At 43.7% G+C, this 24893-nt stretch overlaps 1 protein-coding gene across 12 annotated transcripts in view; it reads right to left on the reverse strand.

Moving 5' to 3' along the window:
* FTO (FTO alpha-ketoglutarate dependent dioxygenase) overlaps window positions 1–24893 on the reverse strand; it is a 258262-nt gene that overhangs the window by 184816 nt on the left and 48553 nt on the right. For 11 of the 12 annotated variants that reach the window (XM_083451896.1, XM_083451893.1, XM_083451892.1 and 8 more), the window contains 3 exons: window positions 17348–17491; window positions 11032–11111; window positions 5782–5925 (listed from right to left, as the gene is read on the reverse strand). In XM_083451896.1, the coding sequence (XP_083308022.1) occupies window positions 5782–5925; window positions 11032–11111; window positions 17348–17491 (368 nt within the window). The remainder of the gene's footprint in view (window positions 1–5781; window positions 5926–11031; window positions 11112–17347; window positions 17492–24893) is intronic. The other variant, XM_083451899.1, reaches the window with a different exon arrangement.

Genomic DNA, 24893 nt, shown 5'->3' on the forward strand with positions numbered 1-24893 from the left:
TCCCCTTTCAATCTTCACCTGAGACCACAAAGAATTTTGTTCTGTTTACCCTGACTGAAGCTATGATGGGCCAAACAAAGAGAAACCTGTGTATGGAGCAACATTGAACCCCCTCCCCCCCCAAAGTCCAATGATTAAGTTCTCACCTGATAATATTCTCTTCTTTGCTGCTGCTTCCTCCCCCCCCCTCCCCAAATCCTTCACTGCTTCCTCCTCCCCCAGGCTAAACAGATCAGATACAAAAGTCTGAAAGTGATTTTAGTTGACAGTCGCTAAACGCCCGTTTGATGTGTGTAACTGCTTTCAATAGAAGCTGTTTAAACAAAAAAGGCTATAGATAAAATAAAATAAAAATTAAAGACAACCCTGTTGGTAAAACATATTGGTAGGATTAGTGGACACCGGTTAACAGAGGTACACCTTAGATGTTTTGAAAGAAAGGTTACACAAATAGTTTAACTTCTCTTGGTATACAGGCTTAATAACACATGTCCTTCCCTAACAGGAGTTCAGCTAAAGTTGAGTCATCCTCCCAGCATAAGCCATATATATGGGTCTATAGTGGGACTATAAAGAGGGATACTAGATAGATGATAGATAGATAGATAGATGATAGATAGATAGATAGATGATAGATAGATAGACAGATCTGCAGTACCATTCTAGTAATTGGGCAAAGGACTCAATCAGCTGATCCCACCAGGCCCTATTAAGTTCTAGCTGCAAAGCTCTGAGCAACTTGTATTGCTAGAGAAGGTCTTGCCTGGCTAAGCTCATCTTCCTTGCCCCTGTACTGTTACAATTTGGAATGTCACCTCCTGACTGACTGTCCATGGCAGACCCATAAATGGGTGAATTGCCACAGGAAGAGTTGAAATGAAGGGCTTCCAATGTAGGGTGGAAGCGGGAAGAGGGAGAGAAGAGGACGGAACCTCAGCAAAGTGAAGGCAGCTTGCAGGCCTTCCCTGCCAATGCTTGATGTAGAATATTCACATATTTGCACCCAGATTCTGAACAAAGCTAAATTGTTGGGGTTTTTTTAAAAAAAAGTTTGTTTTGTTTGTGCCAGTGTTGTTCTTTCAATGGGAAATCATTCATACCAAAGCCAAATCAGGCCGCAGCAGTAAGCTGAATGGCACCACCCCAGAGTGCATTGTAAAAGCAGAACAACATAATGCTGCACACTTTTTTGTCTTGATCTCCCTCTGTTTGCAGCACTGATTTACCCCCGGCGTCACATCCAACTCTTCTCCGCTCGCCCTTTAAGCTATTATTAAAGGCACACTTTGAGAGTTACAGTCGATAAGGCACGGGGAAAAGGCCAGCGGACGCTGGCTGACATTTGGTGAGCCGGATGGGGGGTCCTCCGTTAATTATTTAAAGGCACTTGACTTATGAAATGCCACCTAGGCAGGTGATCTATATTTCTTCTCTTCAACGCCAGCTGGCCACCGACTGCGCTGCCATTTCGGTGTAATGCGCGAAACGCACACGTTAACCTTACCTTCGCTGTGTACATCGACACTCTTCTAAGCGGTGACCTAACAGTCTGCCAACACAACACCTTTGCAGTGGATGTTAAGCTCAGGTAAGCCATAGGGACATAGAAAGCTGCCTTATACTGACTCAGACCATTGAGTCCATCTAGCTCAGTATGCTTTACACTGACTGGCAGTGACTCTCCAGTGTTTTCCAAGACAGGGCTTTCTCCCAGTCCTACCTGGAGATGCCAGGGATGGAACCAGAGACCTGCAAAGCAATATGCTCTGCCACTGAGCCACGGACCTCGCCCTAACAAACAGCCTTCACCTAGAAGCAATGCAAACTCCCTTTATTGTAAGGAATGTCCAATGCACTCTACAGCACTGACACTTGGTGCTGTTGGGAGAGGGAAAGGGGAGAGGGGGGGAGAGGGAGAGAGAGAGATGACCATCACCATGATACTAGGAACTCAGTTCTACTCCCTAGCCAGCAAGCCCAGCTACCCTGAATCCAGCATTTTGGAATCACATTGTTCCAAACCCTAAAGGGCACAGGGTTGTATCCAATGTTAGTTCTACTCAGCGTAGAACCACCAAAATGAATTGGCATGACTAATGTAGGTCCATGGATTCCAATGGGCAGAACTTAACTGGACACAACCTATATTTTGCAAAATGCTTACACCCATTGAGCAGGGGTAACTGATGACTGCCCGGGCTGGTTTGGGATCATGGGAGCTGGCATTCTGGAGGCCACCATGTTGACTACCAACTTCATGGGCAATGTTGCGGGAGGTAAATGGAGGGAAGGAGCTGCATGCAGAAAATATATAATTGTAATTTACAGTAGTGAGATAGGAGTTCTGCTTGAATACTTTACCATGGTGCTTTTGCATTCCTGCAGACCTGCCCAACTGCTTGCAAACTTATTTTATTTTCCCTGTTTAATGCTATTTACTCATGAGTGATACCCACCCCCCATCTCTGTGCACCATTCTAGACAGGAGCTGAATAAATCTCAAGCACTAGCCAGATCAACAGCTCAGCATTCATTCAGCAGTGCCAGATCGTATATTTCAGGGTAAATTACTAGTGACCAAACAATCACCTGATTGCTTGAAGGGGTAATTTGATTCGTTCTGTAACAACTGTGTGTGCTGTTGCCTTTTTTATTATTGTAAAGATGGCTGTACCTCAGTAGAGTTGCCCCAAGTAGTTACTCCAATAAGCTTATCACACTCTTTGCCGACCTACGTAACACTAGCGAAGTGTTTCAGGCACAGTTTGTTAATTTTAAAACAGGAAAGCGAGACACATTTGTTAATCTGTGATGTTTTTATGATGCTCTCAATCTAGTGGTTCTGTGCCCTGTGCAGTCCAGTCAAGCTCCAATTAGAGTGCATTATTGGGTTCAAGTCAAAGGCCTGACAAGTATCAGGATCACAAGTGGAGCCAGATGAAATCCACAGATGGACGGGGACAATCTTTCAGGCTGTCAAGGGAAAAGATATGGAGTGGGGTCATTGCCATTCTGGACACAGCAATATAAAACTGAGAAGGGTAGGAATAGTTTTTTTTATTGGTCCAATTTCTACTGCTTAGAGGGCTCTCATGGTTCAGAGAACCTTCCCCCCTTCACAGATGGACTGCCACTGCCTTGCAACCTGGCAGCAATAAGCCATAATCTTGCAGAGAAAAGTATTTATGCGGCAAGCCCACCGTGGAAGAGTACCTGCTGCAGTTTATGGACATTTTTCACCATCTCCACATAGATCAGGACTAGGGAACCTATAGCTCCCCAAATATTGTAGGAATCGAAGTCCTATTCTGAGCCAGCAAGGCCAATGGCCAGGGATGATTGAAATTGTACTCCAACATCTGATGGAGGGGAACAAGTTCCTCACTCCTGACAGAGATCAAACTTAGGGGAAACCTGTTCTGCTTTGAACCAGAAAGTACAAATTTGACAGCGCTGAGTGAGTGCTGTTTGTGGCACTCACAAAGCTGATTTCCCTCTTCTAAGGAGCCCAGCTGTCTATTGCACTTCTTGGCTGACCTTTGCATCAGCCACTAAGCCCTCTCACCTCCTTCTCAGAGCAGTTTTTGCACCATAAAGCCCCCCCCCCCAAAGTGTTTGGTCATAAGAGCATAAGAAGAGCCTGCTGGATCAGGTAATGGTCCATTTAGTCCAGCATCCTGCTTTCCCAGTGGCCAACCAGATGCCTGTTGGAAGCAATACTCCTATTGCAATTTCCTTTGTTCTCACCAGCAAAGAATTCCTGCACTGAAGAAAGTTCTGGGGGACTGCTGAGCTATCTCTAGGACTTCATATGTAAAGCTGAGATTTTCTTCCAACATATGCCTCACAGATTAAGAACATACCAGTTGTATTAGGCCATGAACCTACCAAGCATTACTCTATAATTAGTATACAAAAGGCATGTGGTCCTTTTTCTCTTTTCTTTTTCTTTCTTTCCCTCCTCCTCCTTTTTTTTGTTAAGGGAGAATCAAAGACCTGCATTAGCACCGCAGATGTCTAGGTTTCCCGTTTACAGTGGGATTCGACAAAGAAATGTGTCTCCGCAGCAATGTAAACCACAGATAAGTTGCCCACATGTGTGGCAGAGAGGAGAGACTTGTCGGGAGGAAGAGAGGGAGGGGGGAGCCTGCTGTTGGGTGGAATTAACCCACTTTCTGACTGGAAAGCTAATCTTGGGGAAAGGGGCTGGGAGGGTGGGATCAAAAGCTCATGAACGGGCAATTCCAAACTCTCTTGCTTTATCATGGCATGTAGAAATTTTGATCTACTGTTGGGGTGAGGATAGGGTAAAGGAGTTCAGAGTGTAGCGAAGTACTACTGCCTTCCAGCCGGTGTCTGAGAGGACCAGGAGTTGAGTATGGAGGGCAAAGCTGAAAGGGCCAGAGCCAAAGGGACTTATGGGAACAGCCCAGAGCCTTAGAAGAGCCCAATGGCCAGGCTAGCTGAGAGATGCCAAGACACTGCTTGGAAATGCTTCACCGCCAAGAATATGCTCCAAGCTGCAACTCTAGCATCTCACCACAATACCCAAAGTTTCCACTTCTAGTCCTGCAACCTACCAGTCATCACCTGCATGTTCTGGCTTACTGGGTGGTAGGCAGTCTCCATCAGGCAATTCCAGGAAAGCATCAAAATCAGGATGCTTGGTGTGTATTCCTGGTGTGCCACAACATCTAGCTGATAAGCTGCCTCCAGGTTGGTGGCTCACAGTGTGTGTGTGTCCAACATAAAGGGATTCATCAGGGGTGGGGAGAAAATAGATTCTGCTATTCTAGTAAACACTGGCCAAGTACTTGCTGGTTGTTGGGATTCTTGCAAAGAACACTGGAGTGGGCAGAACTTGGTCAGGTCCATCAGGGCATCTCTTCTTTTTGTAAACAAGAGAGAATACTCAGGATTTCAAAACACAGCTCAGGTTATGTCATAACTGCCAAGAGATCCTGAATATACATTATTGCTTGCAAATAGTAAGGATTGTGTCATACTGAATCAGTTACCGTAGTTACGCCCATTAACTTCAATGGTTCTACTCTGAGTAGAACTAGTATAGCATATCACCCTAATACAGCAATTTCAGTTTTCAAAAAGTAGATAGCACAAGTCGTAATATATTTGAACCTTATCCTCATTACAAATTGAACTGAAATCCCCATGTACACACCATGGGTTCCATATTCAATGTTAGTCCTATGCAGAGTAGACCCATTGCAAATAATCGACAAGACTAACTTAGGTCTATTACTTCCAAAAGGCTCCATGTATAGCTTAGCTGGATACAACCCAATGGAATCCACCCAAATCTTATTGTCAGGTGTTATGCACCAAAACATGTGACGCTACCTTATTCAGAGTCTTCTAAACCAGTGGTGCAGAACCTGTGGCCCTGAAGCCATAGTTGGACACCAGCACAAAACAGCTCCAGCAAGCATGGTCAATGGTCCAAGATGATGGAATCTGAAGTCTGGTAATATCTAGAGGGTCACAGGTATCTGGCCCTTTCTCAAGACTACATAGTAAGCTTCCTTATACCTGTTCAGGTCACTTGTCCATTTAACCCAGTGCTCTCTACTCTGAACTGGATTAGCTTTCTAAGCGTTCAGACCCAAGGTCTTTCCTTCCACCTGATACCTGATCCTTTTAACCGGAAACACCAGGACTGAACTGGGAACTTCTGCAAGCAAAGCAAGTGCTCTACCTATATGAAATGCAAATTCCATACTCCCTGTGCAGCTTTTCTTTCAATGTAAACCTTCTTCTCACCTCATTATGGGTTTCTTCCACTCGCTTTATGCCATCGACATCCAGAGATTTCAAAGTCGGACAGCTCAAATGAGTATCGGTGCACAAGTTCTGAAGTGCTGCATTGCACTGGTCCAAAATATAAGGCAGGGTCCCTTGAGAGCACTGTTAGAATTCATAAATGCAGAAAGAAAATTTAGCCCCAAATGGAGTCAAACAAGCAAAAAAGAAATTCCACAACCAACTCCAGTCACTTAAGAGACTGGCACTATATTAAACTATAGGTATGTACCATTAAGCACCAGTAGCTGTTGTTATTATTACTACTATTTTGTAAGTCACTTGTTACCCAAAGGTATCTGAGTGACTTACAAGATATTTAAAACATAAATATAAATACATTATACCATAAAGATATCAAAACAACTGTACAGTTACAGGAAGCTTTGGCAGCACACTAGTAACAAAACAACATTAGATTAGTCTGTCAGAAAGCCCTTGAAAAAACAATGGTCTTTGCCTAGTGTCAATAAGCTGTCAACAAAGACACCACGTGGATATCGCTGGGGATTGCATTGCACAGATCAGGAGCCACAAATGAAAAGGCCCTACTCTCTTGTCTTCACACTCCAAGCCTCAACTGTGAGGGAGGACCTGGAGAAGGGCTAAAGGTCCAGGTTAGTAATAGTACTAGCACTAGTAGTACATAATAATAATAATAATAATAATAATAATAATAATAATAATAATGTTTAAGAAGTCCTCAATGGCTCTATGGCCCACTAACATCAGAATATGAGCTAAATAAAATGAGTATAATGTGATGCATTTAGCACTGGGATCTACCACTTCAGGCTCTTGTTGAGGTTTCTAACATACCCCCTGCAGACACAAAGCTGTCAGGGTAGACCTTCCTTACTGGCATGCAGGTTTCAGGTTTTGTTCATATTCCCCACCCCACCCCCACACTGCATTTTGATCCCCTGCCTGCACTAGGTAACAGTATAGCCCAGCAACAACAAAAATGCTGCAACTGAAATTCAAGGTAAATAATCCATGCTGCTAGCCCAGTTCTAAGAACTGTTGCAACAACAAAGAAAAGCTTAAGATCAAAAACACGTAGCAACATCGTTGGCAGCTTGAAACATGAGAGAGAACCAATGTTGCCACAACACTGTGCTGGCATCGGAGACAGATATGCTTGCACAGGTAATTACGGGTAGAGAGTTGGATTGCCTCAGTGTTTATGACGGAAAGTGGGCAGCTTCTTTAACAATGATCTAAAACCCCCTCTCTCTCTATTTCTCTCTCGCTCGCTTTTGTTTTTTTTTAAAAAAATGTTTTCATTTATTTTCTCCAAGGAGCTCAAGGTGGCGCATGTGGTTTCCCACCCTCTCATTTAATCCCCACAACCACCCTGTGAGGTGGGTTAGGCTGAGAGGTTAGGCAAGGTTGCCCAGTGATCAGGGGTTTGAACCCTGGTCTACCAGATCCTAGTCCAACACTTTAACCACTACACCACTCAGACTGATATATGCAAAGTACTCTGAAGCCTCCTTACGATCACGAATGTAACAACATAAGAAGGGCTTGCTGGATCAGGCGAATGGCCAGCCAGATGGCTGTGGGAAACTAGTGAGCAGAACATGAGCACAAGAGCACTCTCCCCTTATGCAGTCTCCAGCAACTGGTATTCAGAAGCATCACTGCTTCCAATTGCAGAGGCAGAGCATCATCCTGATAGCTAAGGACTCGCCTGCAAGGAAGCTCTTAACTCATTCTGCCAAGTGTGCTGAGAAACACCTTTTAGGCAAGACTTTTCTCTAAAAACCTGGAAAAGGGCTGCTGCAGGTCTCCAACCTGTTGCCCTCCAGATATTCTGGACTACAATATCAATCATTCTTCACCATAGGCCATGGTGGCTGGGGGAATGATGGAAGTTGGAAGACCCAAACACCTGGGAAGGGGGATTGGGAAACCCAGTTTGGGAAGGCTAGGGTAGGTAATACTGAGCTCATTAAAAATAAAACTAGCTTTATCTCTCACTCTGTCTCTCTGTCTCAAAATAGGGCCCTATCTGAACTATATATTTAAAGTAGTATTATACCACTTTACTCCTGCCAACCTGACAGTTCGAAAGCACATCAAAGTGCAAGTAGATAAATAGGTACCACTCTGGCGGGAAGGTAAACGGCATTTCCGTGCCCTGCTCTGGTTTGCTGGCCACATGACTCAGAAGCTGTACACCGGCTCCCTCGGCCAATAAAGCGAGATAAGCGCTGCAACCTCAGAGTCGGTCACGACTGGACCTAATAGTCAGGGGTCCCTTTACTTTACCTATACAGTGCTACCTCAGGTTAAGAACTTAATTCGTTCTGGAGGTCTGTTCTTAACCTGAAACTGTTCTTAGCTGAAGCACTACTTTAGCTAATGAGGCCTCCTGCTGCCGCCGTGCCGCCGGACAGCACAATTTCTGTTCTCATCCTGAAGCAAAGTTCTTAACCCAAGGTACTATTTCTGGGTTAGCAGAGTCTTTAACCTGAAACGTATGTAACCCGAGGTACCACTGTACCACTTTAAGCAATCATCGCTCTCCCCACATAATCCTGGGAACTGTAGTTTGTTAAGGGTGCTGAGAGCTGTTAGGAGACTCCCTATTCCCCTCACCAAGGTACCATTCCTAGCGGATGAACAATCAATCTCTCTTCCCAGGGACGTCTAGGACTCCGTACAGTGCAAAGTAGGGCCTAAACCTATACCCCAGGGTTGGCTCAAACACTACGATGAGCTTCTTGGAGTAGCAGTGGGGCTACAAATGGGGCCAGGGCAGTCTCACAAGATTGTGAGGGAGGGTTGCTGTCTTCATGCACTGCCTGTGGTCTGGAGGCATCTGGGTGGCCATTGTGGGGGAAACAGGATGCTAGGTTAGCTCGAACTTCGTTCTGATCCAGCAGGGTTCTTCCCACGTTCTTTAATTAATATGCAAACTGGGCTGGGGACCTCAGGTACAAACATGCCTACGGAACCCAAGACTTTGAGGCGGTAGGGGGCTCCTTGCTTAATTCAGGGCCCAGGGGGTACCACCCATATGCGGGAAACAAGCAGATGAAAAAAGCTACACTACAGATGAAGAGAATACACATGTATGCACTGGGACATCATCTGCCCCCATTCACAGGAAAACTCTATTCTGGACTGAAAGAACAAACAAAACATGAAATAGACTTTTCTCTGTGGGGAGGGGGGTATTCTCACACAACGATGCGTCTACATCAGGATCTTTTTCAGTTAAATATTTATAAGTGCAGCTAAATCCCCAAGAACAGCCCTGAGAAAGGACCCCTTGGTGCTATGATTCTTTGTATTGAAAATTTCCATACTATATAATGTGAGGTTACAGAGGTTTATGAAAACAAAGCAGGGGCTTCTAAAGAGGAAGCTTCTTCTCCTTTTCTTTGTGTGTGTGTGGAAGTAAATGTGCATTTTAATATCAGAATAACAGAGTGTGGGGAGCAGGGTCAGGGAGTTCATTCTTTACTGCAAAGGACAAATAACAAGCCTTTTAAGTGATGTTTAGAACCCTAGACTAATATGGGTACATTACTATGATAATAATACATAATACTATTACACTAATATGTGTATATTAGATTGCTTATTTTAAGAGTCTTAGCTTGCACGGTTTCTGTAATTATGTTTTATGATGGCAGTATACAAGTCTGTGGGCTGAGTTCAACAAAATAAATGTGAGAGTGGAATGACTTCTGCTTGCGTGACCAGACGTTCGCCCCGCTTGCCCCACACTTTCCCTGAATTTGCTCTGGAGGGTTAGGGGTGGGGAACCACCAGAATGGATTTAAGGGGCATGTGGGGGAGAATAATAATAATAATAATAATAATAATAATAATAATAATTTATTATTTTTACCCCGCCGACCTGGCTGGGTTTCCCCAGCCACTCTGGATGGCTTCCAACAGATTACTAAAATACAATAACCTATTAAACATTAAAAGCTTCCCAAACAGGGCCACCTTCAGATGTCTTCTAAAAGTTTGGTAGTTATTTTTCTCTTTGACATCTGGTGGGAGGGCGTTCCACAGGACGGGTGCCACTACCAAAAAGGCCCTCTCCCTGGTTCCCTGTAACTTGGCTTCTCATAGCGAGGGAACCGCCAGAAGGCCCTCGGCGCTGGACCTCAGAGATGAAAGGGGGAAGTCATTCTGCTCGCTCAGAGCATTTCTTTGAATACAACCCTGTATCCTACTTTTTCTGTACTGCTTCATCAGGGTGGGCAGAATAGGTCCCACCACAGTCTCAATGTGCTAATAGCCCTGCACAGGTAAAAGGATGTTCATGCAGGTTTCACTGACAATCAACCAACCAACAAGAGTTAACAACAAGAGTATTCATCTGAAGAACAATCATATCAATAAGTTGTAGATTTTTCTGTTTTGCTTTATGCTGGTTTTAATGTATGTGTGATTTATTTATTGTTTTAAGTCACTTTTGAGTTATTTTTTATTTTTAAAAAAGCAACTACTAAGTTTAGTAGATATGTAATGAAAATGAAAACAAATTCACAGTAAACTCAGAGATGCATGGTTAGAACTAGTAGCCACTTCCACCCATTACCACCCTCTTACAGAGGGTTACAGAGTCTGTAACCTGAAGCGTCTGTAACCTGAAGTGTCTGTACCCCGAGATACCACTGTATACCCAGTGGTCCAAAATTGAGCAAGGAAAACAGGACAATCACCCCACAAGGATGCCCCAAACATGATATTGCTTCAGCAATAATCCCTCTTACTCCCCACCCCTCTTCCCTCTCCCAATTGGCAAAATTCCCATCCCCTACCCAACTGCTCCCTTGAAATCCCCTTTCTCACTTATCATAACAAGGCAATCTCATCCCCCTTTCTTGTCAAACACAAACCTCAAGCATGGTTCATTGTGGAAGACACCGCTTTCTCGCTGCTATTTTTGTTGGAACATAAATGGCCATTGGGGTCCTACAAGACTTCAGAATAGAATGAAATGGTTTTTAAAAAACCACTCCACCTGCACCACATCATAGCACCAATCCTGAATGCCCCCCTTGGCCTACAATTGTGACTTAAAGGTTTTTTTAATAAAAATAATAATGCATGTAATGCAAGCTACCAATTTAAAGTAGAATGTAGTTGGGCCCTCCAAGAAGAGCATCCGAGATCAGAGGAGGAAACCATTATTGTTCCAGGAAAAAACAAACCCCCAAATTCTCTGTTACTCACCTCTGCCACCCTATGAGTAGAACTGAATCTAGGCGGCAAGCCAGCCAGGACACAATGCTGGTGGGTCATGTTGAGATCATCTGTGAACGGAAAATAAGAGTTATAGTCAACTATGGAGATGGGTACACGATATAGCTGCAGCAGAGGAAAGCAAGGTAATGTAGAAGCAATGCAGATGTTGCTGGACTACAACTCCCATCATCCCCGACCACTGACTGTGCTATCTAGGGCTGACTGGAGTTGGAGTCCAAAAGATTTGGAGGCTACCAGCTTGGCTGTGTGCCCATCTTGAGGGTCTAGAGATGCATATCTCCCCTTCGCTCACTGAACATGTTCCCCACGTACTTTTATGATATCTAAATCAAGCCTTCGTGTTCAGAGGTAGTGTAACTCTCTGAGTACCAGTTATCCTCAAAGTTGGACAAGCATGAGAGGGCTACTGCCTTCATGCCCTGCAGCTTCTCAAAGACATCTGGACATCTACTGATGACGCATGATGCTGATCTAGAAGGAGCCTTGCTCTCATTCAGCATAACTTCCTCTTGTTTGGTTTTAGTGCAGTAAGAAAGCAAACAGCCACTGTAAAGAGTAGACCCATTTAAAGCAGCATCACACCACCTTAAAAAGTCATGGCTTCCCAAAGAATCCTGGGAACTGCAGCTTGTTAAGGGTGCAGAGAGTTGTTAAAGGACCCGCTATTCCCCTCACAATTCTCTGAGCTACAATTCTCTGAGTGGTTCAACAGTCAGTCCCAAGGAACTCGGGAAGTTGTAGCTCTGTAAAAGGAATAGGGAAGTCTCCTAACACCTTGCAGCACTCATAAGCTACAGTTCCCGGGATTTTTGTGTGGGAAGCTAAGAGTTTACAGTGGTATAATACTGTTTTAGGGACACGGGTGGCGCTGTGGGCTAAAGCCTCAGCGCCTAGGGCTTGCCGATAGAAAGGTCGGCGGTTCGAATCCCCGCGGCGGGGTGCGCTCCCGTTGTTCGGTCCCAGCGCCTGCCAACCTAGCAGTTCGAAAGCACTCTCGGGTGCAAGTAGATAAATAGGGACCGCTTACTAGCGGGAAGGTAAACGGCGTTTCCGTGTGCGGCTCTGGCTCACCAGAGCAGTGATGTCACGCTGGCCACGTGACCCGGAAGTGTCTTCGGACAGCGCTGGCCCCCGGCCTCTTTGAGTAAGATGGGCGCACAACCCTAGAGTCTGTCAAGACTGGCCCTTAAGGGCAGGGGTACCTTTACCTTTACCTAATATTGTTTTAAGTGTATTGTGAAGATGGGGCCTATGGCTCAGTCCTAATAAAGAATCATTTTGCAACCATCGGAAAAAGTATGCATAATGCGTTTTTTTGGGGGGGGAGGTGGGGCTGGAGAACCTTACATAATTAATTAGCAGACAACTGAACAAGATGTAGCAGATTTACCAAACTCATATGATCAAAGTTTAGCAACAACAAATAACTTTCAGGAGTTCATGGCCTTAGCAAATAGAGATACACAAAGTATGTAGATCAAATGCAGGGGTCAAGTTTCAGAGGCGAATTAACTGGGTGGAAATATGAATGAGGCTCACGGTGCATATGGAAGGGTTTTGCTTTTTCATTTTTTCCATGTAATGCTGCAAATCTCCAACCACAGCCCATTCAGCCAAGTCTATGCTCCCAACTTCTAGTTAATGAAAATAATTTTTTTGATGCTCCTTGAAATATATAATTTGCTCGGTCCCCTTCTCCCATGAACTCCTCTCTCCCTCCCCCCGCCAGAAAAAGAGGCCACTGAATACATCCTCATGCCGTGTTTAAACCCCATAACCTTCAAGCAACATTTGATCTATAGGAAACAGCTGTGGAGAAGCAAGTCTTCCCTCTTTGAACAAGCCCGAAGTATATTTTGCTCCAGTGTGTTTTGAAGTCACGGTAGGCAAAAATTAGTGACAATTGTAAATCTGCTTGAAAAATCTGGTCATGTCTACCTCTTAAAGATTAGGGGTGGGGGAGACTGCAAAGACCATGACAACCTCAGTTAAGCACAGCAGATGGGGCCGCCCCAGTTGCCTGCCACGTGCTATGGATTTACTGCATGCCCTCCTCCATAACGTTTTGCATCAGACACCCCTTTGTTGGAGTACTGGAGGCAGCAAAGTTCAGCCCAAACTCCCTCTACAAGTGTGTGTATATTGAGCTAAACTGTTTCTCTTTCACATAGGACATGAAGATCAGATTTCACTTATCGTAAAAAGCTTCTGTCTGGGAAAGGAGAACACCGTTTCCAGATAACCCATCAAAGTCTATTTTTGATATTAAGAGGAAAAGGCGATGATCAATTTTCAATGCAAACTGCACAGTTCAAGGTGTGGCTTAATATTCACCTGAAAAGAGAGGTGGTGGGGGGGAATGGAGACAAGAGCTTAAGAAGCAGGTGTTGAACTAACCTTTAAAATTTCAACTTTAACACCTTCCCCCTCAAAGCACAACAAAGAGTCTTATTATATTCTCCAGCACCAGAGCTGAGAAAGACCTCAGGAATTCTTTTGGAGGGGGGAAAAAAAGAGAGCAATAAAATACTAAAAATGCACTCACTCTTTCCAGTTCTTTGAAAGAAGTGGGGGTTTCTGGTTGCACATTTAGCTTGTCTTAATACATCATTTATGGCATCTACGATGCAGAAATATTTGAGGAAATAATACTGCTTCCAGAATTAGCAGAGGCTCTAGCAGTGAAGTGGGCACATCCTGAGTTCATGAATTAGGCCAATTAGTGCAATTTCTGTTGCTGAGGGGTGATGTGGAAACATGCCTTTTGCCTTCCAGTTTTGTTTATGTGGGGAGTACGCTGTGGAAGATAGACCCCATTACCTATTTAAAAACTCTGCTTCTTGGGAGGGAACACTTGCTGGAGGTTTCACCATCAGTTTGCCATGTCACAGTCTCCTTGGTCAGATTTTCAAATAATGATTTGTTTACCGGTAAATATCAAAATATCACTGTCAGCACAGGGGCTGCCCTCCCACTAGCTATAGCCAAAGATTTCTGGATGCTTTGTGTGAAGATTGGATGGGTGCAGGGATTATTCACATATTTTCCAAGTTTCATTAATGATGATATTCCTTTTATGTCATACACATATTTTTCGTGGAACCAGACTGTTCACAGTCCACAGTGTAAATATACCAAAAGTTTATTTACGCTGTGGACTATGGTCATTACACAGAACACAGGGAAGCTGCCTTAGGCAGAGTCAGATTATTGGTTCATCTAGCTCAGTATTGTCTTCACTGACCCGCAGCAACTCTCCAGCATTTCAAACAGGGATTCTTTCCTGGCCCAACCTGGAGATGCCAAGGACTGAACCTCAGGTGTTTGCCATGCAAAGCAGCACTGACCGTTTCCAAATGCAAGAAGAAGAAAAACCTTATTTAATTCTCAGCAGCAGCAGCAGCAGCAGCAGCAATGTTAGCTGCCCCTTCGTTAATTGCGTTTTTAACCTGCCTTTCTCTCAAAGAAGCTCAGGGCACCCGATACATTTCCCTCTCTTCTAGCTTTGCAACAATCCTATGAGGTGGAATCCTATGAGGTGGAGGAAGCTTAAAGACGTGACTGGTTCAGAGTATTATGTTTACCAGCTCCATCTGGTACGCAGGCTGAGACCCTATCGGCCTGCGGACTGCCTTGCCAGAGTGGTGCATGCTCTGGTTATCTCCCGCTTGGACTACTGCAATGCGCTCTACGTGGGGCTACCTTTGAAGGTGACCCGGAAACTACAACTAATCCAGAATGCGGCAGCCAGACTGGTGACTGGGAGCGGCCTCCGAGACCATTTAACACCAGTCTTGAAAGATCTACATCTGCTCCCCGTACGTTTCTGAGCACAATTCAAAGTGTTGGTGCTGACCTTTAAAGCCCTAAATGGCCTCGGTCCAGTTTATCTGAAGGAGCGTCTCCACCCCCATCATTCTACCTGAACACTGAGGTCCAGCACCGAGGGCCTTCTGGCGGTTCCCTCACTGTGAGAAGCCAAGTTACAGGGAACCAGGCAGAGGGCCTTCTCGGTAGTGGCACCCTCCCTGTGGAACACCCTCCCACCAGATGTCAAAGAGAACAACAACTACCAGACTTTAAGAAGACATCTGAAGGCAGCCCTGTTTAGGGAAGCTTTTAATGTTTGATGTATTACAGTATTTTAATATTTTTTTGGAAGCCGCCCAGTGTGTCTGGGGAAGCCCAGCCAGATGGGCGGGGTATAAATAATAATTTATTATTATTATTATTATTATTATTATTATTATTATTATTATTATTATGGCTAAGTGGGGATTTGAAGCTGGGTCTCAGCAGCTATAGTCCGACACTCTAACTGCTATACCACACTGTGTGTTTTTTTGGCCGTCCAGATGCTGCTGGATTACAAACCCCATAATCTCTGACCATTAGCCATGGTGGCTGGGGATAATGTCCAACAATATCTGGAGGGCCACAGGTTCTCCATCACTGCTGTGAGCAGTAGTAGGACTTTGAAAGTAGAAGATGGCTAGGTTGTCTATTCACCCAAAGAATCCTATGGGAGAAAAGTATTTATTTGTTTACTTCCAGTGTAGATACAGAAACCATAAAGTACAATGTACAACGATAACATTACTGAATCATAAAAAACAGATTCAAACTCAAGAACTTAAAACTCCTAATTAAATAACAGGCTTTAGCCCCACACCAGGATGCCCCGAAAGCCCAGTTGAGTAAGTGCCTCTTAAATTGACAACTCCACTGTGAGGATGAATGACACACCATCGGGGAAAAGGCGTTCCCCAAAATGGGGCACTACCACAGAGAAGTCCCTATCCTGGATTACCGCACAACAAGTAACACCAATCAGTGTGGCAGCAAGAAGGGTTGAGCTGCTGTGAAGCTTTCAAGGGGCAGGTCAGCAGATTAAAGCTAAAGGGGTTGAATTCCAGAGCACAGCTGAGCACTCTCCAGCTCAACTGTATTCTGGATTTCAGCCTCTGTACTTTTACAAAACTGCTTTCATGAGCCAAAGGTAGATGTGTCCTTCAGCCTTACAGGAGGTTAACTTGGGTATAGCAGATTGTAAGCTAGAACAGAGGAAGCTCAAGGCCCATATAGGTAGACTAAGCAGTCATATATTTTAGGTTTTTTCTAGCAACAATATAGTAGCTACTTTCAGAAGCTTTTGTTTTTTTTAAGGTAGAGCAACATTGACCCCCCCCCCAAAAAAACCTTTGTCAAATATTACAAAAAAGATTGCAAGTGATTTACAAATACAGAAAGGAACTTGTAACCCCCACCCTATAAATATCCAAACCAGTTGGTCCCTATAAAGTACTGGTCAGAATAAGTGATTTATACACTTGAACTGGCAGAGAATTTAATATGTCTCCACATAAACATGATCAGGATGTTGTTACGGTGTTAAAATAAAATAATATTTTTTAAGCTGTTCTTTATATTGCATTTCCAACACGGCATGAGATGTAGTATATAAAGTTAAGTATGTATCAGGGGAAATGAGCCAAGCTCACACCGACCCAAGGTTTGGTTTGGTTTGATGTGACTGGAGAGAATTTAAGAAGCACAGAATTCCACTACACGCATGGGTCTATTCTTGCCAGTTCAATCAACATTGAGGCAGGAGAGCGAATTAAGTTAGGTGTGGGGAATCTGTGGAACTCCAGATGTTGCCAGACTACAACTCCCATCATCCCTGAGCGCCAGAAATGCTGGCTGGTGCTGATGGGAGTTGTTCAACATCCAGAGAAACACAGGTCTCCCATCCTGATTTAAGGGGTTACTCTGTTCAGCAATCACACGAGGGGGAGAGGAGAGCCCTGGCCCCACTTCCTCACTGATTCCATCTATGCACTGAAGTGCGAGAGCCACACCACACTGGCTCTCATGCATTTACATACAAGCATTGTTTGTACGTAACTCCCACCCCCCATGTAATTCAACAAGTGTCCTCCTGCATCTTGCACATTAAAATATTTCTAAACAACAACACTCTTTTGATATTGTTTCTTTTGGTCATGCTAATAATAATAATAATAATAATAATAATAATAATAATGGACTGTGTATATTTTTCTTCTTCCCAATCTCTAGATGTGAAGGTTTACAGTCTACCCCTTCACCTCACCTCCCATAGTAGTGCTTTTCCTCTTGTTTTTCCCCCTCCTGCACATGTTTTTCCCCCTCTTTTTTTTTAACTGACTATTGCTCTCCTTATTTTCCTGCCCCTACCAAGGAGGGGTGAGAAAGTGGAAAAGAAATAGAAATTGGTACCATGTTTGCTTTTAGATACTACCTAGCATAAAGTAGCAGTCTCCCGGGTAAAGGGGTACAGCTAACCCCGGGTTCTTTATGTCCCAAGCAACTTTCAAGCCAACATGCCAGACAGCTGGGTCTCTGCCACTTGAAGTCTTCTCCTCGAGAATATCAGCGGCAGGTTCTGAAAAGGAAAAGCAAAGCAAATAATTTAACAGACCTGGAAACAATCTCCTTTTTCACTAGGGAAGAAAATCTCTGTTCCCCATCAACATGGTCAATCATGAGAGATCGGAATGGCAAGAAGGTGAAGAACGATTTGACTTCTAAGCTTCTAACAGTCTTTCACAATGCAATATTCCATGGGCTGCTTTGGTGCCTGCTGTAATGGTGCATCATCGAAAAACAAAGGAAAGTGGTTTTCCTTCAAAATTATTGCTTTTAGCTGCATGCATTTTAAATAGATAAATCAATATGGTTAGTCGACAAAAAAATTCTGAAACAAAACAACAACTATCTTTGTTGCTATCATTATTGGATTGGAAAGGGACTTAGCAAATGATCTCTGCAAAGCCATGTGGGGAAGAGTCCTAGCTCAGTGGTAGAGCACATGCTTTGCATACAGAAATACAATCTCCAGGTAGGACCATAAAAAGTTTCCAGTGTGACATCCTGGAGAGGCACTAGTCAGTCTATGTAGACAATGCTGGACTAGACTCGGTATAAGGCAACTTTTTATGTTCTACAAGACATCAAGAAAAATCAACAGCCTTGCCACAAACCCTATAAAACATCAAAATTGGATAAATGTGTCAATTTGTTTGTGCATACAAACAGGTGTCAAGTGCAAGTTTTTCTGCAAGTTTTTATCCTGATCAATTTTCAATTTCCACCCTCCCCCCCAAAAAAAAAAAACTTTAGGGTGGGAGAACAGATTTATAACTTTCATTATTTCACACACCAACCTGTGGACCAACACTGACCTCCTGGCTTCTCAATATTCAAGCCATCCATCACGTGAGGCTGCAGCAATGTTTATTTAGACTAGGGCTTTACTAGTCAGTCATAAAATATGAAAATGATTTCCCAGCTGATTTGGTACCAAAACACACTCATCTTTCCCCACCCCCCTTCTTTTAAGTATGCATGTGGGCCTAATTCCCATAGTTGTTCCTTCCTTCCGGGGACTCTTGATTGTGACATCAATAAAATAAGCAATGGTGGCAAACAGCTTAAAAAGCAACTCTGCCAGAATCAATAATAACTTGCTTTCAAGGGCCTTCAATATTTTCTACCTCCTTTTGGGAAGAGCTCTTAACAATATTAGAACAGGGGACACTTTCTGAAAACGGCAGGTAAGAGCTTTCAATGCAATCTGACCCAGATAGTGGAAGAAAGAGGTAATTTTTTGAGGGTTAATTTTGTCTGTTAGGTTGCTTTGCCCTCATTTGTGCTGTTCACAATATGGCCTCAATAAAATATGGAACTACAATCAGAGACAGCAATTTCAATCAATGCTTCCTGGGGTGCCCTCATAAATCCAGCACCTTTGGAATGCACTCGTTAAAGCATCTCTCTCTCTCTCTCCTCTGCAGTTTGATCATTTTCTCCCCTTTTATTGCTTAAGCGTAGAGTTCAAATATAGCTCTCGCGCTGCCATTCCCGTTCCTCTCAACTAACGTGACTTATAATTATCACCACCAACTGAAACAGATTACTCCCACTGTGCTATTTTGGAAACAATAGAAGAGTAGAAGAGCAAGCTGCTACTTGTTTTCAAAATGTCAGTTGCTCCAAAGTGACATAAACTTTGGCTGCAGAGACGATGGTGTGCATGCAAAAGTTCCTATGTTCCATCGCCAGTATCTCCAGATTGGGCTAGGTTCCGGTATTTGCTTATCTGTGTGTCGCCTTGCTCCCAGTAATGGAACGCAAGACGGTTTACATGGAGTTTCCAAGAAATTCTCCATTCCAGCACTGAGACTACATGTATGCTCCTCCAGTAGTGTGCATTCATGATGGTTTGTGCTCAGGATGCTATCGGAGGAGTTACATGCAATCTCCACTTTGGTGTCTGCCAAAATTTTGTGGACAAACTGATTTGTTTCCAGTTGGTGCATGTCCCATTACATTCTGCCGAAATCCTATAACTTTTCACACTACAAATGGACAATGGTAATGGTGTTTCTCCCGCTTCTGTTGCACTGAAGTGAAAGAATGCCCCCTATCAACAGCAAAAATGCAGTAATATTGGAGAACAACTTATAAAGTGGAATGATGGATGGATGGTCCAGTATAAATCCACCACTACAACTGTGTCAATGACAAGCTGCAGAACACACCTGCAAAAAGCTTCTAGACCCCCCGTCTTTCTAGCTTATCATAGTGTATCAACCATTTGACTTTGCTCCTCCCCTGCAGCAAGTGGGATAAACAAATCAGGATAAACGAAACAACCCCTTGTGTTATGTGCAAACCAGGGATCTAGTTTCTTACACCCTAAGAAGCCATGAGCAGCAAGCCAACAACAAACCATAGCTTCAGGTTGGCTAGTAATCATGGCTTGTTAGGCCATAGAGCAGGCTTCCTCAACCTTGGCCCTCCAGATGTTTTGAGACTACAACTCCCATTATCCCTGACCACTGGTCCTGCTAGCTACGGATCATGGGAGTTGTAGGCCAAAAACATCTGGAGGGCCGAGTTTGAGGAAGCCTGCCATAAAGGATATGTTTTACATGCTGAAGGTCCCTGGTTGAAAGCTGGGAAAGACTGAAAGGGGTGCGGTGCACATGGACCAATGGTCTGACTCAGGCAGCTTCCTATGTTCCTCAATGGCAATGAAGCACAGTCGCCGGTTCATTATACCAAGCATTCCTAACTTGTTCACCCAGCTCCCATCGGGGAGGAGCAAAGTAAAAGTGACTGGAGAGTATGCTTGACTAGTGCTCGTGATGCTATTGGGGAGGTCACAAGCAATCTCGCTTTCAATACTGTGCGCATGCAAGTTTTGGAGTGGTGACACTACTTTATCTCCAACCTATGCATATCCTGAATATCACAAATCTTCTGGCGTCTTTTTTGTTGCACTACAGGCCCGCCAAAGAGTAAGTATGTGATAGTATTGGGGAAGCATTTCAAAACAAACTAAAACAGTAGAAATCGACCACTTGCGCTATTATTGTGCCAAGAACTTGTTGCAAAATACACTCGCAATTAAAGGGAAATCTGAAGGGGGTTCTCCATTGCCCCTGTGCTCTCTTCCAGAATTGTCAACAACGGTTTCTTTCCCAACATGTCTTCTGTAGTTGAGGAAGATGCCCCTAGAACTGGGCAGTCTTGGAAGTTAGTGGCCTTGCTTGCAAGGATTACCTCCGTTTTGTTTTGGTTTTTTCCTCCCAGAGGGTGACGTCTTTAAACTCATTAGTATTGCTAGGAAAATCTCCAAACACAGTTCCTTGCAGGCTGTACAAATTACTGCTAACTGACCTTGCATCTATTAAGCAGCAAATAGAAGGGATTACTGGTCAATTATCAATCCACGGGAACATTCCAATTGGTTTATAAAGACATTAGCAACGAAGAAGCTGTCAGCTCTCGCCCAATCACAGCTGCAGTAGAAATGAAGTAGCAGTTGCTCTGCTTAGCCAAGATATATATTTTTTTAATTTAATAAATATAATAATAATAATAAAGTACTCTGTGTTGGGGTGGAGGGACAACACAAATTGTACATTATGAAAGTCAGAAGTAATAAGCCTTTCATGATCGGTCACCATTGCAGTCAATCACTGGTTTGTTAGCCTGTTAAACATTAACTTGTCAACTAACGGATCCAGTTGTTTATTACTCTAAGATTTACACACTCAGGCAAGGCTTAAGAGGCAGCAGGCCAAGAACAATACTGGTGAAAGAATCCACAGAAAAGAAAACTCTTTCTCCGCAATAGAACAGCCTACCCATGTTACAGAGAATAGAAAGAATTGAAAACACACACACGCACTACGAGAATGTTATAGCCATTATTCATATATGTTAGTCTATATAGTCTATATCCACTTTCAAGAGTCACTGATAACTAAATTAGGGGATAAGTTCCAGGATCTAATATATGCTCACACACCAAAGCCCATCATCAAGCCTACATCCCCAGAGTGACTGGAGAAACCCAGCCAGATGGGCAGGATACAAATTATTTATTTATTTATTCTTATTCTTATATGGTTACAAATACATGCACATCACCTTGAGCTCATGGAGGAAAAAGGAGAGATACAAATGCAAAAGATCAACTGATCAATTGATTGATTGATTGATTGATTGATTGATTGATCGATCAGATAGAATAGATACACAGACACCCTGGGCAATCAGACCAAGGTATCCCCACACAGATCCTAGGAGTAGAAATAACTATTATATGGGACAAGGCTGCAAGAGACAGAATTTCACTAATTGATTCAACACCAAATCTCTGCCTTCACATTCTGGGTCACCGTACACAGCAACATAACCATATCGGAGTCAACGCTCTCTGAAAATAGAACTATTGCCCCCTACAGAACAATGGTGGAAAAATCTGTTTGAGAACAACAGGCTTGGACTGTCAAGACTAGCGGTGACGGGTAAATATTAAATTCACGGCTCTCCATCCCAGTTCTCAAAAGATTTACAACTTTAAAAGCTATTAGCTTAAGTAGACTAGTGAATTCCACCTGTCATGAGTGTACATGAAATAGGAGGCAGCCTCCAACTGCTAAGACTCAAGTTATAAGGAACTACATAGATCAATGTCAACAAGTTTAATTGTATACCTAAATGCAAACAGGAAGTCGAAGCAGCTGTTGGGAGAAAACTGGTGTGACGCGTTTTCAGCAGCAAGCATCCCCAGTGTTAAGGATCAAGGTGCTCCACACAAAGGTAAACTGGCAGAGACCTTGCTCTGGGACTCTTTCATTGCAACAGGTCTACAGTACACATATTGTGACAGCATTCCTTCATTGTATGAAGGACTCAGTCATCCACCCAAGAAACTCTTGAGATCAGGTATTATATAGTAAGCTGTGTGCATTTGGCTCTTTGCATTCCAGAACTGCCTCCAACAGCAGTCATTTCATCTGGCTGCATTAGAGAGGTGAGACTGCAAGGCCCCTTCTTCGGCCTGGCTGGGATCAATTGCCATTTAACTCTTCCCCTCACTGGCAATCATTCCAACTGGCTGCCTCAAAGAGGTGAGACAGTGAGGCTCGCTCCATCAACTTGGCTGGGGCCAACTGTCATTTAACCACTCATCTCCCAGGACTCATTTGGCAGATGCGATAACTTCGATTTGTTTCTCTTCTTCCTTCCTCCCAGGCAACTTCCCCCTTTTGCACTGTTTATTAAATTGTAACCTAAAATCCAAAACTATGAACTGCACTGAGCTCATTGGCAGAAATCTAGCAATCTGTGAGGCATATAGACTGGAACAATGGAAGAGAGAGAGAGAGAGAGAAAGCACAAATGCATTAACTTCCATACTTCTACAATTAGCTCTGCGGCAAAGGCTTCTTGAAAATATTACAAAAAAAGAAAGAAAGAAAGAAAGAAAGAAAGAAAGATGCATATAGAGGATGCCTCTTCTGACCACTGACACAATTGCCATAATGGTCCCACAGAAAGATACAAGGATCATTATGACATTCTATTCAATAGGGCTAATCGCCTCTGCTTAATCAACCTATTAGCAAGTAGCAACAGTTCTGAAAAGTTTCCTTGGATTTTCAAAATGAATGGGTTACCGCCACGTTCTGCCAAGCAGAGAAACACAAGGTAGCTATTGATCAAACTGTTCAGAGTAAATTGGGAAACAAAGGCACTTTTGTAAAGGTAATGCTATCATATAACACTACACCAAGCACATATTCTGCCAGGTTCGCTCCCCTGCTAGGGAGATCCTGAGCTTCTGGCGCTCCCAATAAGGGCCAGACAAACTGGAGAGATATCAGTATTTCTCAGGAAGCTCTCAGCACCTTGAAAAACAGAGTCCCGATTTAGCTGAAGTCACCTTTTTAGAGGTCTGAGTGTAGAAATACTTCAGCAGCGCAGAGTCTCCAGTTACAGACTTCATAAAGGATCACAATTTACATAGGCATTGAAGTTCCAGCTTCTGCAATCATTAGGACAATATATGAACCCATTCACTTCTGAAGTAGTCTTTTTTAGAAGTGTAATTTCATATGCTCTCTGCTTTCTCTTCCATGTTAACTGAGAGACCGAGCCTCTGCCCGCACTCCTTTTCACCTTTCATATCAGTTTTCCCCTCATTATCTCAGTACTGATCTTGAGGTGAGGTCCATACCACATCAGCTTTGTGCAATATTCCCAGGGAAGTCACTCACAAGGGCTTCTCTCTAGGACCCCTGCCATTGAAGAACCTCACACAAGTGGGAACTATAAAAGGTGTGAGAGGCAAGAGGGGTGAGGATGCCTGTAGTGAAGGAGGAACCTGAGAAACATAGAGAGCTACCTGCCTCCATGGAAGTTGTCCATCTCTAGCAGAGATGGAGAAATCTGTGGTCCTCTAGATGCTGTTGAGTTCCAGCTTCCATCAGTCCCATCCAGCATGGACCATGGTCAGGGATGACGGGAACTGGAGTCCAACAACATCTGGTCACAGATACCCCAATCCTGACATATAGAATATTGTCTCTTTTGACGTGGCTCTACAGCAGGGGTTGTTAACCTGGTCCCTACCGCCCACTAGTGGACATTTCAAGATTCTAGGTGGGCCAAAGAGGGTTCTACGGCACAAGCTTAATCCTCCTTCCATTGAACATTGGTGGGCAGTAAGGAAATTTTACCATCAAGAAAGATGCATTAGCGGGTGGTAGGTATAAAAAGGTTGACTACCCTTGCTCTACAGTGTCTCAAGGAGAGGCCTTTGCCATCACCTGATGGTATCTGGTCTGAAGCTGAAATCTTCAGCATGCAAAGCATGTGTTCGGCCACTGAGCTATGGTCCTTCCCAGTTGCAAGGAATCATTGTGCAATCCCAGTACCAACAGAGACACCTAAAATGTTTGCTTCAGCTGTTAAAGGGATGCTCCCTCTTCAGTAACTTCTACATTCTTTGGCCAATCCATTTCCAAGTGCTTATGAAGTGCATAGCCATAACCAACCCTTCAACAGTGATCTGTGATGAAATCCTAAATGTTGTGAGAACTTACATTCCTTCATGCAGCTCAGTCTAATAAATGGAAGTAACAAGTATGTCATTCCTAGTAGAAAGGGTGGTTGATGTTTCAGAAATGGTTACAAATTCAACAAAATTGCTATGGAGTGGGTTATTATCTGAAGTCATGGAAAGAGTGCTTCTAAAATTGCATGTAGAAGCAAGCAGAGCCATTGGCTCAATTCAGACATTGCACCAAACCATGGTTTATGCTAACCAAAGTTAACAACCCACCATCATGGTTTATGATCCCATACATTCAAAAGACAAATAGTGGTTTAAAGCTTCTTGTCTGCTTTTGTTTTCCATTTCCTCATCCATATGTTCACTCCAGTCTGCACAGTGCAACAGTCTCTTGAGCCAGAGGAATGGTCAT

Source organism: Podarcis tiliguerta (genome assembly GCF_965153285.1).
Source record: "Podarcis tiliguerta genome assembly, chromosome: 8".
Classification (NCBI taxonomy): domain Eukaryota; kingdom Metazoa; phylum Chordata; class Lepidosauria; order Squamata; family Lacertidae; genus Podarcis; species Podarcis tiliguerta.